A 20,006-nucleotide genomic window follows, 5' to 3' on the forward strand; every position below is an offset into this window, starting at 1 on the left:
ACTGTTGCTTTCCAAAAAAAATTCCAACAGTCCATCTTTCCTTGAAAATTATATTCTTTTTTTTCAAATACTTAATATTCTTCAAGAAAAATTGATACACACACATACCGTTATATATATATATATATATAACGATGGCACTAGAAGACTATATTAAAGAATTGGGTGAAAAGATAAGTCAAGAAAAAAAAAAATCACGTCAAAAAAATGTGAATGGTTAAATGGATTTAAGTTCTTGAAGTTAATTGAAAGTTTGCAGTATAGAACATTATTATTAGTGAAATAGTGTTAAATATTTTGGAATGTTTAAAATTAGAAAACTATCTCATGTAATTCTATTTTCTTATTATTGGTCGTGGTATGAATGTACAGTAGACATGCAATGTGTTACGCGGCGCCTTCCTGAGATTCCTTGGAAGGGCGACGGAAAGCTAAGCAACTAATGTCAGTGCAGTTACTGTCCGCCAACTGAGGTCCCCTCCGTATGCTAGACTAGATTGTCAGTGCCGTACGTGCAAATCAATGTCAAGAGCAATTGAGAGAACAGAAATGAGAATTGAGAATGAAAGAAAGCTTGATTGCATTAATGAAAGCTATTACAGAAAAGCAACACAGTGTCGAAGGGGAGAGACACCAGTACAGAGAATTGTTTGCTTGCTAGAAAGTTTGATTGCTTGATCCCTCCTAATAATGCTTAAAAAAAATAAACCAAAGCTACAAGACTAGACTTGACTAAGCTAGAGAAACATAATGGAAGTACATGAAATAAAACTACTCTATATTTACCAGGAGTCCCGCTTGTGTCAAGCGGTCCGACTTGTCCTTCTGGCATACTAGACAAGTCTTCACATACTGAGTGACGTCATCGGCCATTTGAGGCCAATAATATGCACGACGAAGCAACTCTATGGTCCGTTCCTCACCAGGATGACTGGCCCACAGAGTATCATGACATTCTGCCAGAAGAGTTCTATGCAGATCTTCTCCTTTTGGGGCATAAAGTCGGTTCCCTTTCACTTTCAGAAAACCATCTTCTATGTAGAACTGGCGAGTCTTGCCCTGTCCTACTAAATCAACCAAATACTGTGCAGCAGGATCCTTGATGAGTAGATCCTGTATATGGTCCTTGATGGAGGTGGCTACTTCGCTCCCCCTTAGGGTGGCGAGTAGGCACACTGATGCTAGATCAACTCTCCGACTGAGTGCATCAGCAACATGATTGTTCTTCCCACTTCGGTACTCCAGGTTGAAGTGGAATTTAGCTAGGAGTTCCTGCCACCTGGCCTTTCGACCATTCAACTTCGGCTGGGTCACGAAATGGCTAACAACTGTGTTGTCTATCTTGACCATGAACGGGGTCCCCAGTAGATAGTGCCTCCAAAGACACAGGCAGTGAACGACATCCAATAATTCTTTCTCATGGGCGGCATAGCGCCGCTCTGTATCCTTCAGCTTTCAGCTCTCATACGCTACAGGATGCCCTTATTGTAGTAAGACTCCGCCGAGGGCATTGTCGGATGCATCCATTTGTACCTCGAATGGCTTGGCCAGATTAGGGAGGGCCAAGACGGGGCTACTAGACATAACCGCTTTTAATGCGCTGAAGGCCTCTGCTAGCCTGGGTCCCCAATCCCAGGGCGTGACCTTTTTGAGGAGTTCTGTCAATGGCATTGCGATGAGGGAGTAGTTCTTCATAAATTGCTTATAGAAATTGCATAGGCCAAAGAACGCCCTCAAGGCGTGGATATCCTTAGGCTGCGGCCAATTTGTGATTGCTTGAATCTTCTATTGGTCCATCTTGATCCGCCCTTCCTCGATGACATGTCCGAGGAAGTCAATTTGCTTTTGAGCAAAGGAGCACTTGGATAGCTTCGCATATAGTTCATGCTCCCGCAATCGAGCTAGGACCTTCCGCAAGTGTACCAGGTGTTCTTCCAATGTTTGGCTATATACCACAATGTCATCCAAGTAGACCACCTCGAATTCGTCAATGTACTCTCGGAAGACTTGGTTCATCAGGGTGAAAAATGTAGATGGGGCGTTAGTCAAGCCGAATGGCATAATTAGGAAGTCTTACAACCCATATCTTTTCACACAGGTCGTCTTGTGTTCATCACCCTCTACAATCCGAACTTGCCAATAATCTATCTTCAGGTCTATCAAAGTGAACACCGTCGCACCACCCAGTCTATCTAACAAGTCTGCCATTAACGGAATAGGGTACTTGTTCTTCACTGTGATTTTGTTTAGAGCCCAACAATCCATACAGAGTCGTAGGCTGCCATCAAGTTTCTTTTAGAATAGAACAGGGGACCCATATGGGGACTTGGAAGGCACAATGATCCCTATATCTAGAATTTTTGTCAATTGTCTCCGAAGCTCGTTGAGTTCGGGTTGTGACATTCTGTAAGGTGCCCGGGTGGGTGGCTTCACGCCCGACACCAACTCAATTTCATGGTCCACAGTACGCCTAGGCGAGAGTCGCTTTGGCATGTCTTGTGGCATGACATCTTCAAACTCCAGTAGTAGCTCCTTCACGGGTTCAGGAATGGGACCCGAGGAGCGTTCTATATATTCAATGTAGAGGGTTTCCAGGAACGTAGGTTCATGTCTTTTGACCCCCTTCTTCAACTGCAAGGCCGAGATGTTCTCAACGGCCATCTTCATGGGCATGCACGGGATAATGCAGGGCTTGTCCCTATTTGTTCCCATCATCAGTAGCTTGTCGGCATATGGTACGGGCATGGTATTGGATTTCCTTAGGAATTCCAACCCAACTATTAACTCGAAGTCATCTATGATTACCACTCGCAGGTTGAATTTTACTTCGTAAGGGCCAAGCTTCACCGGTACCTCTTTAGTTATTCCACCCACTGGCTGAGGAGGTGAGTTAATAGCCTTAACACGACCTCTACCTTTTCCTACAACTAGACCAAGGTGCTCCACCTGAGTCGAGGCTAAGTAGTTGTGGGTAGCACCCATGCCTATCATCGCCCGAATGGGCTTGCCATTCACCTTCATCTCGATGAACATTAAGGTACTCTCTTATTTAAGAGGAGTACCCTCATCCGCCTTCTTTTTCCCTTTCTTGTTGATTGGACATGAGTCTTTCTTCTTATGGATACCAGCACTGGTCTCCGTTAATGCCTCAGAAATATAGCCAACAATTGCGTTGAAGGCATCTACTGGTTTAGTCTGATCCGCATTATCTGAGTCGTCATCAGTACCATCATCAAAAGCTTGATGGGCGTTCATCTGTGCATGTGGGCATTCATTATTCCAATGTGGTCCGCAACAATGACGGCACCCTGAAGGAGGCTTTCTCCCCCGGTCATTGTTGTTTGAGGCAACACTATTGCTGCCTGAGGAGGGAGCCTTAGATTTGGTTGCACTATGATCTCCCTCACTTCTGCTAGGGCCACCATTGCTAGGCTGGCCCCCTTTGAATCCCGCTCAGGCAGGCAGATGAGGCCTATCCTTGCGAACCTCCACTTGATAGTCCCTAAGGCATTTAGCTGCTTGGATCGCCTTAGGTAGGGTATCTACCTTTTGTCTTTGCATCTCCATACGGGCATAAGGTTTCAACCCTTCCGGGAAGGTGAAGAGCTTGTATTTGTCCCCCATGTCACGTATGTTTAGCATGAGCGCGGAGAATTCCTGCATGTAATCCTGCACTGATTTGGTTTGGCGGAGCTCCCGTAGCTTTCTCCTTGAGTTGTATTAAACATTTTCGGGGAAGAACTGTAGGCGTATGACTGCCTTCAGTTCTGCCCATGTCTCGAGACCATCTTCACCGGCCTTGATGGCTTTGTAATTCACCTGCCACCAGAGTTTAGCATCACCCTAAAGATATATGGCAGCAATTCCTACCTTCTTAGATTCTTCTAGGCCCCTAACAACATCGAAGTACTGTTCAATGTCAAAGATGAAGTTTTCCACTTCCTTGGCATTCCTAGCTCCACTGTATGGATTTGGCTCAGGAATTTTCAACTTTTGTGGCGTGGAAGCGGGGTTCACAGCGCCCCTGATTTGGTTTCCACCACCTCGAAGAAGGCCTTGTAAAGCAGCATTGACAACATTGAGCTTGTCTGTCAAGTCGTCAATAGTTTGTTGCAAGGAAGTCACCCTATCTGCCTCTTGTGCCCTGTAAGCTAAGTCCTCGGCACGCTCCTGTTGGAGTTCCTCGAATTTTCCAAAAATTTCGGCTACCTCTATGGTTTCCGTTTGCCGGTCTTCCTCGGAGTCGCGACTGATATTTTCTATGTCAACTTCGGCTTGGAGCACCCTGCGGTCCAGGTCGTCCAACCTTTGCCCTAGGCTGGTTCTTAGTTCAGGCACCGTATCTACGATGGGTCGTAATCCGTCAACCGCATGATTCACCATGGTCAAAAATGGTAGTAATGGCAATGCGTTCCCTCATCCGATATCGAGCCTAGACTCTGATACCAACTATTATGCGGCGTCTTCCTAAGATTCCTTGGAAGGGCGACATAAGGCTAAGCAACTGATGTCAGTGCAATTGTTGTCCGCCAACTGAGGTCCCCTCTGTATGCTAGACTAGATTGTTAGTGTCGTACGGAAAAACCAATGTCAAGAGCAATTGAGAGTACAGAAATGAGAATTGAGAATGAAAGAAAGCTTGATTGCATTAATAAAAGCTATTACAGAAAAGCAACACGGTGTTGAGGGGGAGAGACACCAGTACAAAAATTATTTTCTTGCTAGAAAGTTTGATTGCTTGATCTCCCCCAATAATGCTTAAAAAAATAAACCAAAGCTACAAGACTAGACTTGACTAAGCTAGAGAAACATAATGGAAGTACATGAAATAAAACTACGCTATATTTACAATGAAAAGGACTTATTTTTTTACAAGGCAGAAACATGTCCGTTGTCAGCAGCATTGTCTTTGGCATCACGGTCTGCGCGTGTTGTTTGCGCGCGCGACACTGTTGGTATCTGCCTGCGGCTGGGCGTTGGTGAGGGATATCGGCGGGATGACAGAGGTACATGCGCGCTTGTCACTTGGCGCGGCCAAGACCACGGGGCCATCTGTGGCGCTAGAAATTGGGAGGCTTGCTAGGATACCACGGGGCGCCCAAGGGGTCATGGAGCATGGCTGGAAAGCCACCCATGACAAATGTTATTCAACATTTTATGGAGAAAAGTTTTCTATAGGTCATGGGGTGATGTTCATGTCTAAGTTAATAAATGGCCATTCAATTTTTATTTTATTGCATGGAAGATGCTAAATTTAATAAAGAATTAAGTCATTCAAACTTTACCTTATGTATCAGAAAACTTGTAGCAAAAACTCACTCGGTCTTTCCTAAGTATCGCATAACATAATATTAGTGATCTTCTAATTTCAAAGCACTTGATGACAGTGAATATGTTATAAAATATATGAAATAATCTGCTTTTTAATAGTATAATCACATTTCTTAAGGAATTTAAGGGAATTGTTGCAGGGATAATAGCATAATTCCTCCACTATTTTATAAAGCCTCCGAAATTTGAGTTTCAACAATTAACTTGAATTCCCCACAAGAACAGGATATTTGTGAGTTGTAGAAAATAAGTAGAAGAGAAAGAGATGGAAATTTTCAGATGATTTCGTTTTAGAGATGCTATGAGTATTTATAATACCTCTAGGAGTCTGTTGGAATTAACAGACTCGTCACTTCATAACATGCACCTTTTAAAACCAATAGTCATCCTTTTGAATTTAAAGATAGAGTTGTTAAAAATGTTTTTCTGTTTTTTAATTAAAAAATGTTTTTAATAAGATAATAGGTGACTAGAACTATTAATTCTGGGCTACTTAATTGGTCCAAAGTGCAAGAGCCCAGGTGCCTAATCTTGACTATTAATAATATAGTCAAATTTCAATTTTCCTCCAAAAAACCCTTAAAACATTCAAACTATATTGTTTACCTTGAAAATGGTAATTACAATTATATTTGATTTTGTGGTTCTAAAAATACATGACTTATTTCAATACTAGTTGTTAGGCAGTAGATGCTAAATGTAAGTAAAGAAAATAAGAAATGCAAACCAATAGGGTCACAACGCTGGGCCTCGAGCTGATTGGAGTAGAGCCTCAAGGTTTAGATGAGACTAATAGCAATGAACAATTGATGAAGAATTAACGATAATGAGGGCCTCAAAGGTGGCCTTTTGCGGTTGATAATGAGCAATAAATGAAGAACAATAAATGAACAATGAAAGAATAAGCAATAAATGTGAAGAACAATTGTGTTAGCAAAGAGCAGAGAATGTTGTATTGTATTCAATATGTTGTGTAATTATCCAAATCCCCTTACAAAATGATAAAGGTCTCCTTTATATAGGAGGGAGGAATCCCAACATAGTACGTATCTAATAATAACGAGGAAATGCTATTGGTATAGCTGTATAATGACTTAGTACGAATTTATACTATTCTTGTAGACGTGGTCAGCTCTAAACACGTGTATTCGGGAACTTTCCTGCCTTTCTATGATAATCATCGATTGTACTGTCCTGAGATCAACCATAGTGGGCCTTCGATGTGCTCCCTCGAGGGAGCACACCTCGGGGTCGTACCTCACGCTCTGCTTCGGGCTCCTCGAGGTTGGGCATGGAGCAACATAGTAGCACCAAAGTCGAACTCCCTAATTTTGGCCGTATACAAATAGTTCCCGCGTTTCTTAGAATGAAATGATAAGAAACGATCATGAGTTCTTGCTTCTTCGATGCCCCCATTATGACATCAGCCACGTGAGATCATTAAATGGCGTGAAAGAAAAGTTGTACATGGGTCTTATCAAACACGGTTCTCGAAAAGCCTACGAACTGCTATTGGTAGCCCTTTCAACTCCTCCTAGTGACTTATAAATACTCCAATTCTCTATCTTTCAAACCTTTGCAACATCTTCAGATTTTTAAATCTTTGTTAACAGTTTCCTGCCTTCACCTTTCTTCCGTGTTCAATTCTTTGTCACCTTTCTTTGAAACTTTTGCTACAACCATGGAAAAAACTTCTAAAATAGTACCTCAAAAAGTGGAAGCCTCTTCTTCGTCATGCTCGTCTAAGAGCAAAAAGGTAGTGCCCCTCCAGCGTCGAGGAGTGTGTTCCTGGGACCTTCGATACAGCCTCCAACTTCAAGATTGATAAACCTTCTTCGGTACTGGGCCTATGCGAACCCATGTCTCGGTATGTTAGTCTAATAACTGACATAAAGAAGGTGAAAATAGATTGCCGCTAGGGAAAGGCGGTACAAGTAGAGATCCCTTCTCCGGAAAAGGATATAACTACACATAAACATGGTTTCCTCAGCATGTATACGTATCCCTTTACCTTGGGTCCTGTAAGTTCTTTTTTTCCATTGATAGACCCAATTATCCTCGATTTTTGTCGAGAATATTGAGTGACGCTTGGTCAGATATATCCTTCTTTTTGGAGAATCGTCTATTTGCTTAGACATTTCTCGAACATGGTCGAGGGGATGTCTTTCACCCTCGATCACTTGATTAGATTGTATAGCCCTCGCCTCTATTGAGGGGGCCTAGTCAAACTGCGATATCGGTCTGCCAAAGCATTTTTTGACAATACCGATGAAGATAAAGACTAGGGGTGGATGAGCCGCTTCGTTTGAGTCAGAACTTCGGACCTCATCCTTGCCGAGAAGATGCCATTCCCCGAGGAATAGAATATGAGGCGTAAGTGTTGTTACACCAAGCATGTTTTATCATCTGAATGTCCCCTTGTCTTCTTGCGAACTAACTCCTTAGTTGTTTGAATTGATTTTTCTCTTGTTGCTTTAGCCACTGTGTGGTTCCCCGGCACGGTCAATGATCTCCCGGGCTGGGTTAGACTTTTAGATTCCGCCTCTCCATATGACAAGCGCGTTTGGTGTGATCTGGCCAAAACTCGATGGGAGGCCAAAAATCATGGTACGCCCTCACCATTATCTCTTCTAAATCCCATATGAACGGTTTTCTTGGCAGTATGTTTGATATTTTACGCTTGTGCAGGTCTCAGGAAAGCTGTTTCAATGATACCGCCTCCTCTTGGCGACGAGGAGACCCAAAGGCCAGTCAAAGATGGAAAGAGAAAGAAGGAGGCGCTAGTGGAGTCCTCGATACCAAAGAGAACTAAGGCTCGAAAGCCTAGAACTGATGCAATGGTCCTAACTTCGGTTGCGGCTGAGAGTCTTCGTGCTAAAGACGATGACGGCTGCCCACTGATACATAGGTCAAGATGAAGCTCGATGCTTCGTTGTTTGCCGGGTAGAAGACTGCTGAGTCAGAGGTGGCCGATGCGGTCCCACCTCATATTGAGGAGCCCCTCGAGGAGGGTTTGGGTGCGGTCCCCGAGCCGATCACTGAACAGGATACAACTTGTGTTGATGAACACTTGTTTGGTGCATGTGGAGGATCCGACTCTAAGGCCCTTCGAGGGCAAGAAGAATCCTCGATAGAGGTTGATTTCATAGGCGGTCTTCAATCAGGCCAGTTGTTTTCCCTAGGGAAAATACGGGATACCCAGAACAGGGAGAACACCGATGTGGGGACATCCCGGGGGGGAAAATGAGATGTTTGGAGATTTCTTTGCCGGCGTTGAAGAGGATTATGATCTCGATGCCCCAGTCGTTCTCGAGGAGGCTGCGAAACTCCAAAAATAGGTGATTTTGATATAACCTTTGTGCCTTGAGTTTTGATCTTTGTTTTTCTAACTTCTTTCCTTTTGTACTATAGGTCACAATGTTGTATGACCAGGCCTTCTCTAATTTAAGAGCTGAACTAACTCATAGTGAGGAGGAGTTCAAGAAGCTTGCCACGGAGTCGAAAGAGCTAAAAACTCTATACGCCTAAAGGTAGGAGGAACTTAACAGCCTTCGAGCAAGCTCGGAGAAAATGCTCCAAGAGAGGGCCAACTTCATTGAGCAGGTAGTTCGGTATTTATGAGCTTGCTTGTTGTTTTTGTAACTTGGTGTTTACTATCTTGGCTCGGCATTTGCATATGGAGCGAAAGGATGCCCTAGCGGAGCAACTTCGGGAAGAGATTGTGGCTAAAGATGCCGAGATACATGAGCTAAAGCGGTGCAAGGATAGCACGATCTTGGAAAGGGATACTCTCCGAGGGGAGCTGGCCTCAACCCAGGGTCTTTTTCAAGGTGCTAAGGAGGAGGCTCACAAATTCCAGGTGCTTCATGCCGAGTTGGCTGTTGTGTTATCCGTGGCTAAGTCTGAAGCTGATGCACTTTTATCCTCATATCGAAAAGACACTGCTGCAGCAAATACTCGAGCCAGGGAAATATCCAAAGAGGCCGAGCTCAAACTGGCTCGCGCCCTTGCATATGCTCGATTAGAGGCTCGGAGAAAGGCCTTCGAGGAGGTGCATGCCAAGGGTTTTGATCTCTCCACCGAGATCGAAGAAGCGACGGCCTTGGAAGAGGAGTCAGCGACTCCGACTTCTTCGGACAAGGGCTCTGCGAGTGACTCGGGGGGTGGTGAAGACGAGACTAAGCCACTTTTGCTCTTTTTCTTCTTCTTTTTTGTACATGGACTCCGTGTGGGAGTTTTGTAAATGCACCTTTGTAAATATATTTTTGGAATACAAAGGATTTTTATGTCTTCAAAGTTTTGCCTTTTAGTGTTCGTGCCAAAGTCAAGCTTAATTTTAACTTCTTTGAGCTCGGTCTCGCAACAACAGAGACCCTCTAGATTGGGTCATTCTGGTTTTGATTGCATACCTTCCCTAGGTTGGGTCGGTAAGGACTTGACTTGACCCCTAGATGTCTCTTACACGGGTTGGCAATGTTATTCCTTTGACATGACATTTAAGTGATCGAAATGGCCCCGTCGGTACATTTCCCAAAAAGTCATAATTGCATCATGAGAGCTGATTGGAAATCAAAGTTGATGAATAGTCGCTGCTCTTCTTATATATACTTGCTTTCCCCGTTTTGAAGGCTCTGCCGCTTTGTGCAACTACCTTTATCTGTAGAGTTCCTTTTTTTTGCGCTAGTTCTAGTGCCGCATCAGATCAAAGCTTTCGCCTGAGTTTTCATCTTCCCGTTCTTGTGTTGAAGGAGCTATGGCTACCATGCCCAAATCTGCTCACTAGGAAGATGGAACTCCTACCTATGCTTCCCGCCTGGCCGGTGGTACACTGCCGATGTTTGGTGAGCTAACTTCGAAGTGTTTCGTCTCAGAGAGAGATTTTATGATGGAGAGACCTCTCGATGTTTCGGGACATTGAGAACATGCATCGAGGTTTATTCGATCAATAGAAGAGAGACACCTCGAGGTTGTAAGGAGAGACTGCAGATGGGGAGAAAAGGTGAGGCTGCAGGTACCCTCCCGGGAAAAGAATATCATGGCCCACATAGAGGGGTTTCTAAACGTGTACAAGTACCCGTTTACGTTGGGTCCTCTTGACCGACTTGTGCTCGAATTTTGTCGAAAACATCGAGTTACTTTGGCTCAGATCCATTCGTCCTTTTGGCGGATTGTGCTGATGATGAGATTTTTTGCTGAAAAGGCCGAGATCGAGTTCACTCTTAGTCATCTCCTCAGATTGTATCAGCCATTACATCATTGAGGTCTAATTACACTACGACGCAAATCCACCAGGCCCTTTATCTCCAGTAATGAGGAGGATGGATGAGTCGGTTTGTTCGAGTGAGGACTGTCGATATTATTCCTGCGGAGTTCCTGCCGTTTCCCAAGAAATGGAATTTCAAACGTAAGTGATGCATTGTATTCTATTATTTTTATTCTCGGTGGAGCCAGACTCTGTAAGGGCATTTTCTTTCCTTTTATGCAGAGATCCCGTGGATGCAAAATAAGGTCCTCGATCTTCCGGGCTAGGCCCGTAAACTGGCGGCCTCTTCGACTTATGATAAGCGCAATTGGCGAGATTTGTTGAAGGGAAAATGGGAGGCTAAGCACCACTGTATGTGCTATGTAGTCCCTTTCTTGAGGAGTACTTTCCCTTTCTTTTGCACTAATTTCTTAGTAGTAGACATTGGTGAATTTTATGAGCTGAGACCGTCCTCTTTCGAAGAGGAGGAAGGACCTTCGATTTTTGAGACAGAGAAAGATAATAAAAGAAAAAGATCCTTGGAGGACGAGGATCCCACAACAAAGCAGGATCCTCCCGGAGGCGTGAGGAGGACGTTGCCGCTGATGACGGCTTCATTTTTATCGGTCGCTCTGTGGACATCAATGCACCCGGAGAGGATGACTCTATATTGAAGGCCCGAACCAGGAAGCCTCCCAAAACTGTTATACCTGCTGGGATCGAGGCCCCTAGTCTCGAGGGAGAGATTCCATGATCGAGGAGAGGTGGAGGTCCTTCATTACTTGATTTGGTAGCTGGTTCTCGGATGTCGGGAAGTACTCCAAGAGGAATGTGCTTCGGCGTATCTCCGCCTAGTTAGAGTGCCTTGAGTTACTCTACCGGGGCCGATGAGTCTGAGCCAATAGAAGCGAAGTCGACCTTCGAGGAAGCTTAGCGGCTCTACTCCATGGTGAGTTTTGAAGTTATTATAACTTTTTCAATCTTCATATTTTCTCCTCTTTAACTGGACTTTTCTTTCTCATAGGACTTCGATAAGCTCAAGTCTGAGCTTCTTCGCTGTGAGGCTAAGTTGCGTAAATCCTTGAATGGTGAGAGATCTCTCAGGCTGCTTTGTGATAAGAAGATAAGAGAGCTGATACATCTTCGATCGGAGTTGGACCAAAGCCGAGATTATGAAGGCAACCTCGAGAAACAGGTAACTTATGTTTTGAGGGAATATAGGCTTCTTCTCCAATTTTCGGAAACTAATGTTTCGGTATCCCAGTTGCAGAATAAGACAGAGACACTAGAGCGCCTTCGAGGCGAAGTCAGCCAGGTCAATTCTGAATGCAACAATTTGAAGGCACAGATAGATGTTCATGTTGCGGCCAAAAGGAACGCTTTGGCTAAGGCCTCTGCCCTTGAGATACAGCTTCGTAATGCTCGGGAAAAGGTGACTCAGTCCAGACGAGCAGAATTGCTAAGATTGAAATAGATCTTTTGAAGATGAAAGACGAAGTCGTGGACGCTCGAGCCGAAGCTGAAGAGGTCCGAGAAAAAGCCAATAAGAAGGTGTCCATCTATCTGAAAGATGCTGCTGAAGCTCGTACGAAGTTGAGGGGGGCTTCCGATCAAGAGAGGAGAACCAATGAATATGCCCGATGCAAATCCCGGAGGAAAACTCTCGAGGAGATTCATGGTAAGGGCTTCGATCTCTCGGAGGAGATAAAGCAGGCCAAGGCTGATGAGTTCGATGCCCAGTTCCTCATTTCCGATGCCGAAGACAACGAGGAGGGGGCCAATGAAGGAGCTAGTTCTGATGGAGCCGATGGTGACATAGTCCCCGAGGGGGAAATGCTAAATTCCCGAGGGTAGACTAGATTTTTCTTTCTTGTTCTTTATATAGGGCTCCCTGCGGGGGTGTTGTAAATGTATCTTTGTACCATTATTCATAACAATAAAAAAGGAAACCTTTGGTTTTCCCTTCATATGAATTTCCAGTGGCTTGTGTCTTTGTTTATGTTTCGAGCGTTGAAGCTTGTCGATAATTAGTCCAATATATAGGAACCCTTAGGTTATGCTTGATGTGTAATTGATAATAGTTGACCGTTCAGGCTCGATCCTCAAATAATGTTTTGACTCAGGCTCATTGACCCTTATGTTTTCAATATATTGTCCCTTAGGCTCTTACGTATTGGCCCTTGGGCTCTTTAGGCTGGCCCTTAGGCTCTTATGCATTGGCCCTTAGGCACTTTAGGCTGGCCCTTAGGCTCTTACGCATTGGCCCTTAGGCACTTTAGGCTGGCCCTAAGGCTCTTACGCATTGGCCCTTATGCACTTTTAGATTGGGTCGATGCGACCTTTAATATGGCTATAGTTTTCCCCATTTCGGCTGAAGACTTTTGAAGTTTTGATTATGCCTTGACATGTTTTGTGTTCGTCCGACTCTTCTACAACTCAAATAAGAACCTTGATTATGAGTCGATATGTGACGATAATTGAGTACCACGGGAGGTTCTCTTGAAGGCTGATTTTTCGAAGCCTTTTGCTGAACGATGATTGTCTCGAAGCCTTGTCATTGTTTGGAGCTGATATGATCGAAGCTCCTTTGCTTATGTCGGGGGGTATCCTGATTAACTGGTTCTTTTCGAAGTGTTTTCGAAGTATTTGGAGGCCTTTAGCTCTATGGTGGCAGCCGGACCTCTTCGAGCCGCGTTAATTTGGCCGGAGCCTTTTGATACGATTGTAGTCGATAGTCCCCAGGTGAGATGACCTCGACGTTGTTGATACCCAATTTTTTCCTATATTTTTTGTATGCATAAATACTTTAGAAATAGCATGTACATACATATATAAGCATGCATAAGGTTTTATAATTTCTTCCATAATTTTAAGGATCTAAATTAATTTATTTCCTTCTCTTGTATTCATAAAATCCCAATAATTATCTCTCAAATTATTGTTGTGATGATTTAGTCATTTAATTTCTATATTTATGCCAAAATCTGGTTAAAATAGCTTTTATGCATTTTTATAATTGCATTTGGTATTTTTAAAACTAAATTGCATATAATTGCAATATTAGCCCATTTAATGTATAATTACATTTATATGCATAAAATCGACCTTCTACATTTTTAAAATGTTAAATATATTTTTTAAACCATTTTAGTACACAAAATTATTTTCCAGAAATTATTTATCGTTTATTATAAATTATATAGGGAAAATTGACTATTTAAAATATAGCAAGATTTGCATTTCAATTATAGCCCAATTCAAACCCAACCCCAACCCAATTTCAGATTAAAAACACCCAACCCAAACCTTAAACCCGCCTACCCGACCCAAGACCCGTTAAATGAGTTCTTTCCCTTTTTATCCCAAACGACCCCCTAACCCTATCTCATTTCTCAAATCCGCCGCCTCTGTATTCTCTCATCTCCTATCCTCTCTCAACCCCTCAACCTAACCCTAGCTCCTTCAACCGCCGACTCCCTTCTCCGGTGATCTCCCTTCAACTCCTAAGCCTCAACTGGCTCCTCTATTGCCATTCTCACCTTCTCTAAGGCCTTCAAGGGCCCTGGGCCACACCGACTTGCATCTAGGGTTTTCTATCTGGTCTCTTCTTGGCTACTTTAGTATGATTCCAAGCGAAATCATGCTGTACTTGTTACGATCCTTGAGATTTTTGATAGGTTCTTTCATCTCTACTTGGGTTTCTTCTGAAATCCTAATTTTTGCTTACATCTCCTAGATCTGTACAATTTTAAACGATTTGAGTCTGTTCCTTTGATGTTTTACACTAACCTTATAACTCTTTACAAGAATCATCGATTTCGAAGTGCTTTCACCTTTTTCTCAAATTAGGGTTTTCAGAACTTCTTCTAAAAATTTGTTTAAACCGATTCTTTATGTTTAAACTTCCATCTCTTGCATATTTCGACTGATCCTATGATTTTACTCCCTTTTCAACTCGCCTATGTTGAAAACCCTAATTTCTTAGTTCTACTCTTGGGGTTTTTGAGTTTTGTTTTGATAACGTGTTTAGTTAATCTATATGTTTCTGTGATTCTGTGATTTTACCCTATGATTGCTTGTTAAGGTTCCTAATTGTGGTTACCCCTGCTTATTGTGTGATTTTACCCTATTTTGTTCACCAATATTTCTGATTCTTCACTTCTCCTACCTGTATCATGCTTATTCTACTAATTCAGACTATGCTCTACATGAATCCCTAATTTATATATGATTGTTGTCCTACTCGGCCTCTTAGAGTTCTGGTTTTTGCTTATTATGTGCTTGTTCTTATAAAGTTATGCTAAATTAGTGCTATTTTCTACTTTTGAATTCTTGAGTCTTGTGATTGATCTTTCACTGATTTCGCAGGATATCTCTACTAATTTTTAACCTTGTAAAATATTTTTCTAGCCTTATTCTACGGTTAATTATGCTATTAATTGATTTCCTAAGTATTTTTCTTGATTGAAATATGCTGAACCTAGCCTCTACTACACGTTGTGTACTTGTACTATGTAGAAAATATTTCCTTATTAGTTATGCTCAGCCTTATACGATTTCCTTCCTTATTTGCCACATGTTTATTACCGTTTGACGTTGACTCCTCAATTAAAGGGGGTACTTACCTTGATTTTTCTCTAATTGATTATGAGTTCCATAATTACTGATGAACTTTGATTTTTACCTGTCACACCTCTTTTTTTACTACGCCCCGTAAGGGCATAAAGGAGTTTTTCCAATTAAAGGACAATCAGAACGGGATTTATTATTATTATTCAGAGTCGCCACTTGGGAGATTAATGGTGTCCCAAGTCACTGGTTGAATCCCGAACCGAGGAAAAATATGACTCTGTATTACAGTCCGCGAACCAGAAATCCGAGTAAGGAATTCTGTTAACCTGGGAGAAGGTATTAGGCATTCCCGGGTTCCGTGGTTCTAGCACGTTCGCTCAACTATTGTATTTGATTTTATCTGATTTCAAAACATGTTTTTGCTTATGGGCTTTTTAATTTCGAATTGCTTTTATTATTATTATTATTATTATTTTTTATGAGAACTGCAATGTCGTGAAAACGTGTCTCGAACCACGTCACATCAATGCACCCGTGGTTGTTGACACATTTCGACTCCGTTGAGATTTGGATTTGGGTCACATAAATGCGCACCCGAATTTAAGAAAGTAAATTATTAAAAGCGCGCCTGCAGAGACTATCGCGTTATTATCTTTAGGGAAGGCCGTGAAATTCGCTAAACGGCTACTTCCGAATTCTGAGTATTTTATTATAATCATTTATTGAGGGTCCCGCAATTTTGTATTTTTCTTTGGCAAGGCTCGTCTCATTTTATTTTAAAAGGGCAAGCCTAAAAGCAACTAGAGTTATCTATATATTTTCGTCTCAAAGAATAAATAAAGAATCCTAATATATTGTTATCGTTTTAAGAGTTACATTACCTTGGGAAAGAAACTTGTCATTAATCGGCGCAGGGTCTCCAAAGTCTACCTATGATTTGGGCCTGATAACAGGCCCGCCCCCGTACCTTGTGAGTGTTAAGACTCAAAATTAAACCGTAGGCATTGGTACAAATGGGCTGCTGCCTGGCCCCATTTTCCTCACCAAAATAATGAGTAAATCACAGAAATGTCAAAGTCTGACCGTGAATCAAATATACAAGAAGTTGTTTAAATTAGCATTAGTGGATTAACACCACAAGAGACCCCACAAACTGCACTACACTGCTATTTGGCGCTTAGCTTTCCCTTTTTAACAATTAGCAACGAAACAGACGTAAATTACCTATTTATAACCTGAACTTTCTAAGTGTTACTACAATTGGAAAATCAACTAAAAGCATGGTTCAACTTCAGTAAAAGTAATAGCAACTCAATTATTAACTCAAATCAGCACTTCTAGATTAGATCTCGACACTCCAGTGATTTCAAAGTTTGGACTTGGATATCTGGAGTCGGCTACTGAAATTTACCCTCAGTTTTGGACCTATTTTCACAGCTACAAAATTAAATGGAATTAACTACTAAAACTTGCATCCATTTTTGAACATGTATTGCGATTACTGAAGACAAATTAGGATGATCTACATTACACTATACCAGAGTAATTTCATCAGTCACAAATTGAAACTAGCATGTCCCATTACAGTTCAAATTTCGGTCAGATTATACAAGGCCAACACAAGTTAAAGGCAACACTAAACAAACATGAACTATCTAATATCTACTTTACTATGGCAACTCGAACACACAGGTTTCAGAAGAGCATCTCATTTCAACTTCTCGATTCAAAAATTACATCAGCTGGTATTTTGAATGTGTACCTGGAATGTGAATCAGACAGAAACAAGGAGAAGTTAGCAGCAACTAACAATTACTGGAATTCAACCGGTCAAACACAGCAACAATCGAGTGATTTCGAACCCAAATAATTTCATAGAAACCAGGAAAGCATCTCAGCAATTCAGTATCCAGTAATGACCAAAATGAACTGATTGACCCCAAAGCTACTCGAACTCAAATAGAGACACCTCTGAACCTTCAAATTACCAGAACTGACTAAAAATGTAAACCCATAGCTAAAGGTTGAAATTTATCTTCAGTTTTAATGAAATAGTAGTTTTTTTTTGTTGACAATTTTCTATTATTTTCTGGTTTTTCTTTGAAGAAAGCTAAGATCTAAAAGGAGTTTGGATATGAATTTGAATTTCAGATATGTGGAGCTTGAGGATATTTTGGGGGAAATTTTGGGGTTCCAACCTCTTCATTAAGGCACTTAGACATGCTTTTTATAGGCAAAGCTGAGAGCAACCCTTATTTTCTGTTTTCTATGCCAGTCCCTATCTATTTATTCAATTAGTCCCTTATTTCTTAGCTTGTGACTCAAGTTAACACCTTACAATTACTGAAAACCTACACTTGACCCTATTCTAGAAGATTCTGGGACCTTCTATTCCAACCTACAACTTTCATGTCCAATTCCAATTACCTAAACTGCCCCTGAACTTATGATTGATTTACCAAACAAGTTCATATGCTTGATTTACCAGTTATTGAGGAACAAATCCAAATTAACTCTTAACCATCAAAGTAAAAACTAACATAGCTATACCTAAACAATTATCCAACTACATTTAACTAAACTAATACTAAACTACAAAATCAAAATTAACAGATTTAAACTATCAAAACATAAAAACACAGCATGCAAAACAGAACATAAACTAAATGAATCTCTAAATGCATTCAAACAAATTTACTAAATCAATTAACAAGTTTAAACTAATTGACGAACTAAACTAAAGGATAAACCAAAATCAGATGGGTATGGAATGAGTGAAAACAGAATTAAAGAAGATTCTGTTGATTTTCAGATTACCATTTATTGTTAACAAAATAAAACTAGAATATTACCAAAAAGAAAAGAAAAAGAGAAAACAATAGCGGGGAACTTACTGGCCCTTTCAGATTTAACAATCGGCCAATTCCAAAAGGATTTGAACGCCATCGACCTTGAATTCATCACGAGGGAACCCCAGGGACCATATGGTATCGATTTGGTAGGGATTGGAGCAATTAGGGTTTCGGCCAGACTTCGATTGAAGATTCAAAACATTTAACTGATATCTGAGGACAACTGGTTGTGGATTTGGGTTAAGGGAGTTGAGGAGATCCGACGGTGTGAATTTGGTCGGATTTGGACCACTTTGTGACTTGGCCGGAAAAACTTTAAACGGACATTCGAAAGGTTTGGCATCGATTCGAGGGAAATCAATGGCATGGTTGAAAAGAGGGGAACGAGGAGATTTACGGGTGTATTTCTGGTGGCCGTTGGCGTAGGTGGCGTTCGCTGGCGGCGGCGACTCCGGCGGTGTTACAGAAGAGATACGAGGAAGACGGACTTGGTTCTTTAGGGTTAAGACCAGATTTTAGGACAATTATATTAAAATGGGGAAGAGGGTTCCTAGCCGTCAGGTCAAAATATTTAATGGCCAGGATTTACTGTCCCCCAAACGACGTCGTTTTGAGGATTAATGAATTGGACCGGGTGGGAAGGGCTTGGACTGGGTCGAATTATATTGGGCATTTGGGCCTAAACTAATTCAAATGTAACAACCCACTTTCATTTCTTTATTATGTATTTTATTTTGTTTTTCTTTCCAATTGTTTTCTTTTTCTCTTTTCTTGTTTTGTATTTATTTTCTTTTCATTGTTGTATTTTTATACTTTTCTTTTCTGATTTTGCAAGAATTTAAAAGAAAGTCCTAATATGTTTCAAAGTCAAACTAATTAACTCCTAAAATTATTTAAAAACTATTTCGTGACGAATTCCCAATCAAAATAATTAAAAAGTGAACTATTTTTGTTATTTTCCTCATATTTTGTTCTAAAACAAATTAACCCCTAATTAATACTAAAATATGAAATTAAATCCTAAATGCAAATGCATATTTTTGTATTTTTCATATGAATTAAAATGCAAAGATAAAATGCAACAATTAACAGAAAATGACACCAAAATTCACAAAAATTGTAAAATAATAAAGAAATTGTTTTGTTTGAATTTCTGGGAATAATTTGCTTTGGGCAAAAATCACGTGCTCACAGCTGCCCCTCTTTGCCCGGAAACACGAAGAGTTTTCGTGCAAAGATAAGTGAGCGGAAATGAGCGATTTTTGCCCGTTTGAATATTCCGTGTGAAGCATTTTTAAAAAAAAAAGTTTGACCGCACCCTGCTTCGGAGGTTTCCTACATATCCTGGGTTAAACAGGAATCAGGTCAGTGTAGTTCAGGAGTGTCTGGTAGCTGGGACTACCAGGAGCTATGATTTCACTGCGATTACTGCTACTACTGCTTGCTGACCTTCCTTATTACACCATGGCAAAATAAAAGAAGCTACACTAAACTATGACCTATGAATTACAAAATCTTATCTAAATTCTTCAAACTTGTTGTTGTACTTCCTCGTTGCCTTGTTGTCTTGTGTTTTCTTGGTAAAATCCCTTGTTGCCATTGCAAACTACAAACTGAGGTGTTGTTCCTTTCTTCAAATTGCTGAACTTGAATGTATTCCCTTATTGTACGGGTGGGCTCCTGATTACTGAAACTTGAACTGTATGTCTCTGTTCTACAGGCGGACTCCTGACTTCTGAATCTTGAAATTGAATGTATTCCTCTGTTATCCAGGCGGGCTCCTGACTGCTGAACTTGAACTTGAATGTATTCCTCTGTTATCCAGTCGGGCTCCTGACTTCTAACATGAGATGTATTCCCTGCTCTCCAGGCGAGTTCCTGACTACTGACTTGAAATGTATTCCCTGCTCTCCAGACGGGCTCCTGACTGTTGCGTTTGAAAGTATTCCCTACTCTCCAGGCGGGCTCCTGACTTCAAATAGACAAAACAAAGAAAATTTTCTGCCCCA

The 20,006-nt window shown here is 41.5% G+C and overlaps 1 protein-coding gene across 1 annotated transcript; it reads right to left on the reverse strand.

Moving 5' to 3' along the window:
- Nucleotides 1-2,295: 2,295 nt before the first annotated feature.
- Nucleotides 2,296-2,982, reverse strand: LOC138883293 (uncharacterized). The gene has a single exon (XM_070163974.1). It carries the CDS (start codon nucleotides 2,980-2,982, stop codon nucleotides 2,296-2,298), a length of 687 nt encoding a protein of 228 aa, XP_070020075.1.
- Nucleotides 2,983-20,006: the final 17,024 nt, after the last annotated feature.

Source organism: Nicotiana sylvestris, chromosome 12 (assembly GCF_000393655.2).
Source record: "Nicotiana sylvestris chromosome 12, ASM39365v2, whole genome shotgun sequence".
NCBI lineage: Eukaryota > Viridiplantae > Streptophyta > Magnoliopsida > Solanales > Solanaceae > Nicotiana > Nicotiana sylvestris.

Excerpts from the sequence above, each read along its gene's own strand:
- LOC138883293 (XM_070163974.1), bottom strand. The coding sequence starts at position 2,982 with ATGGGTGCTACCCACAACTACTTAGCCTCGACTCAGGTGGAGCACCTT.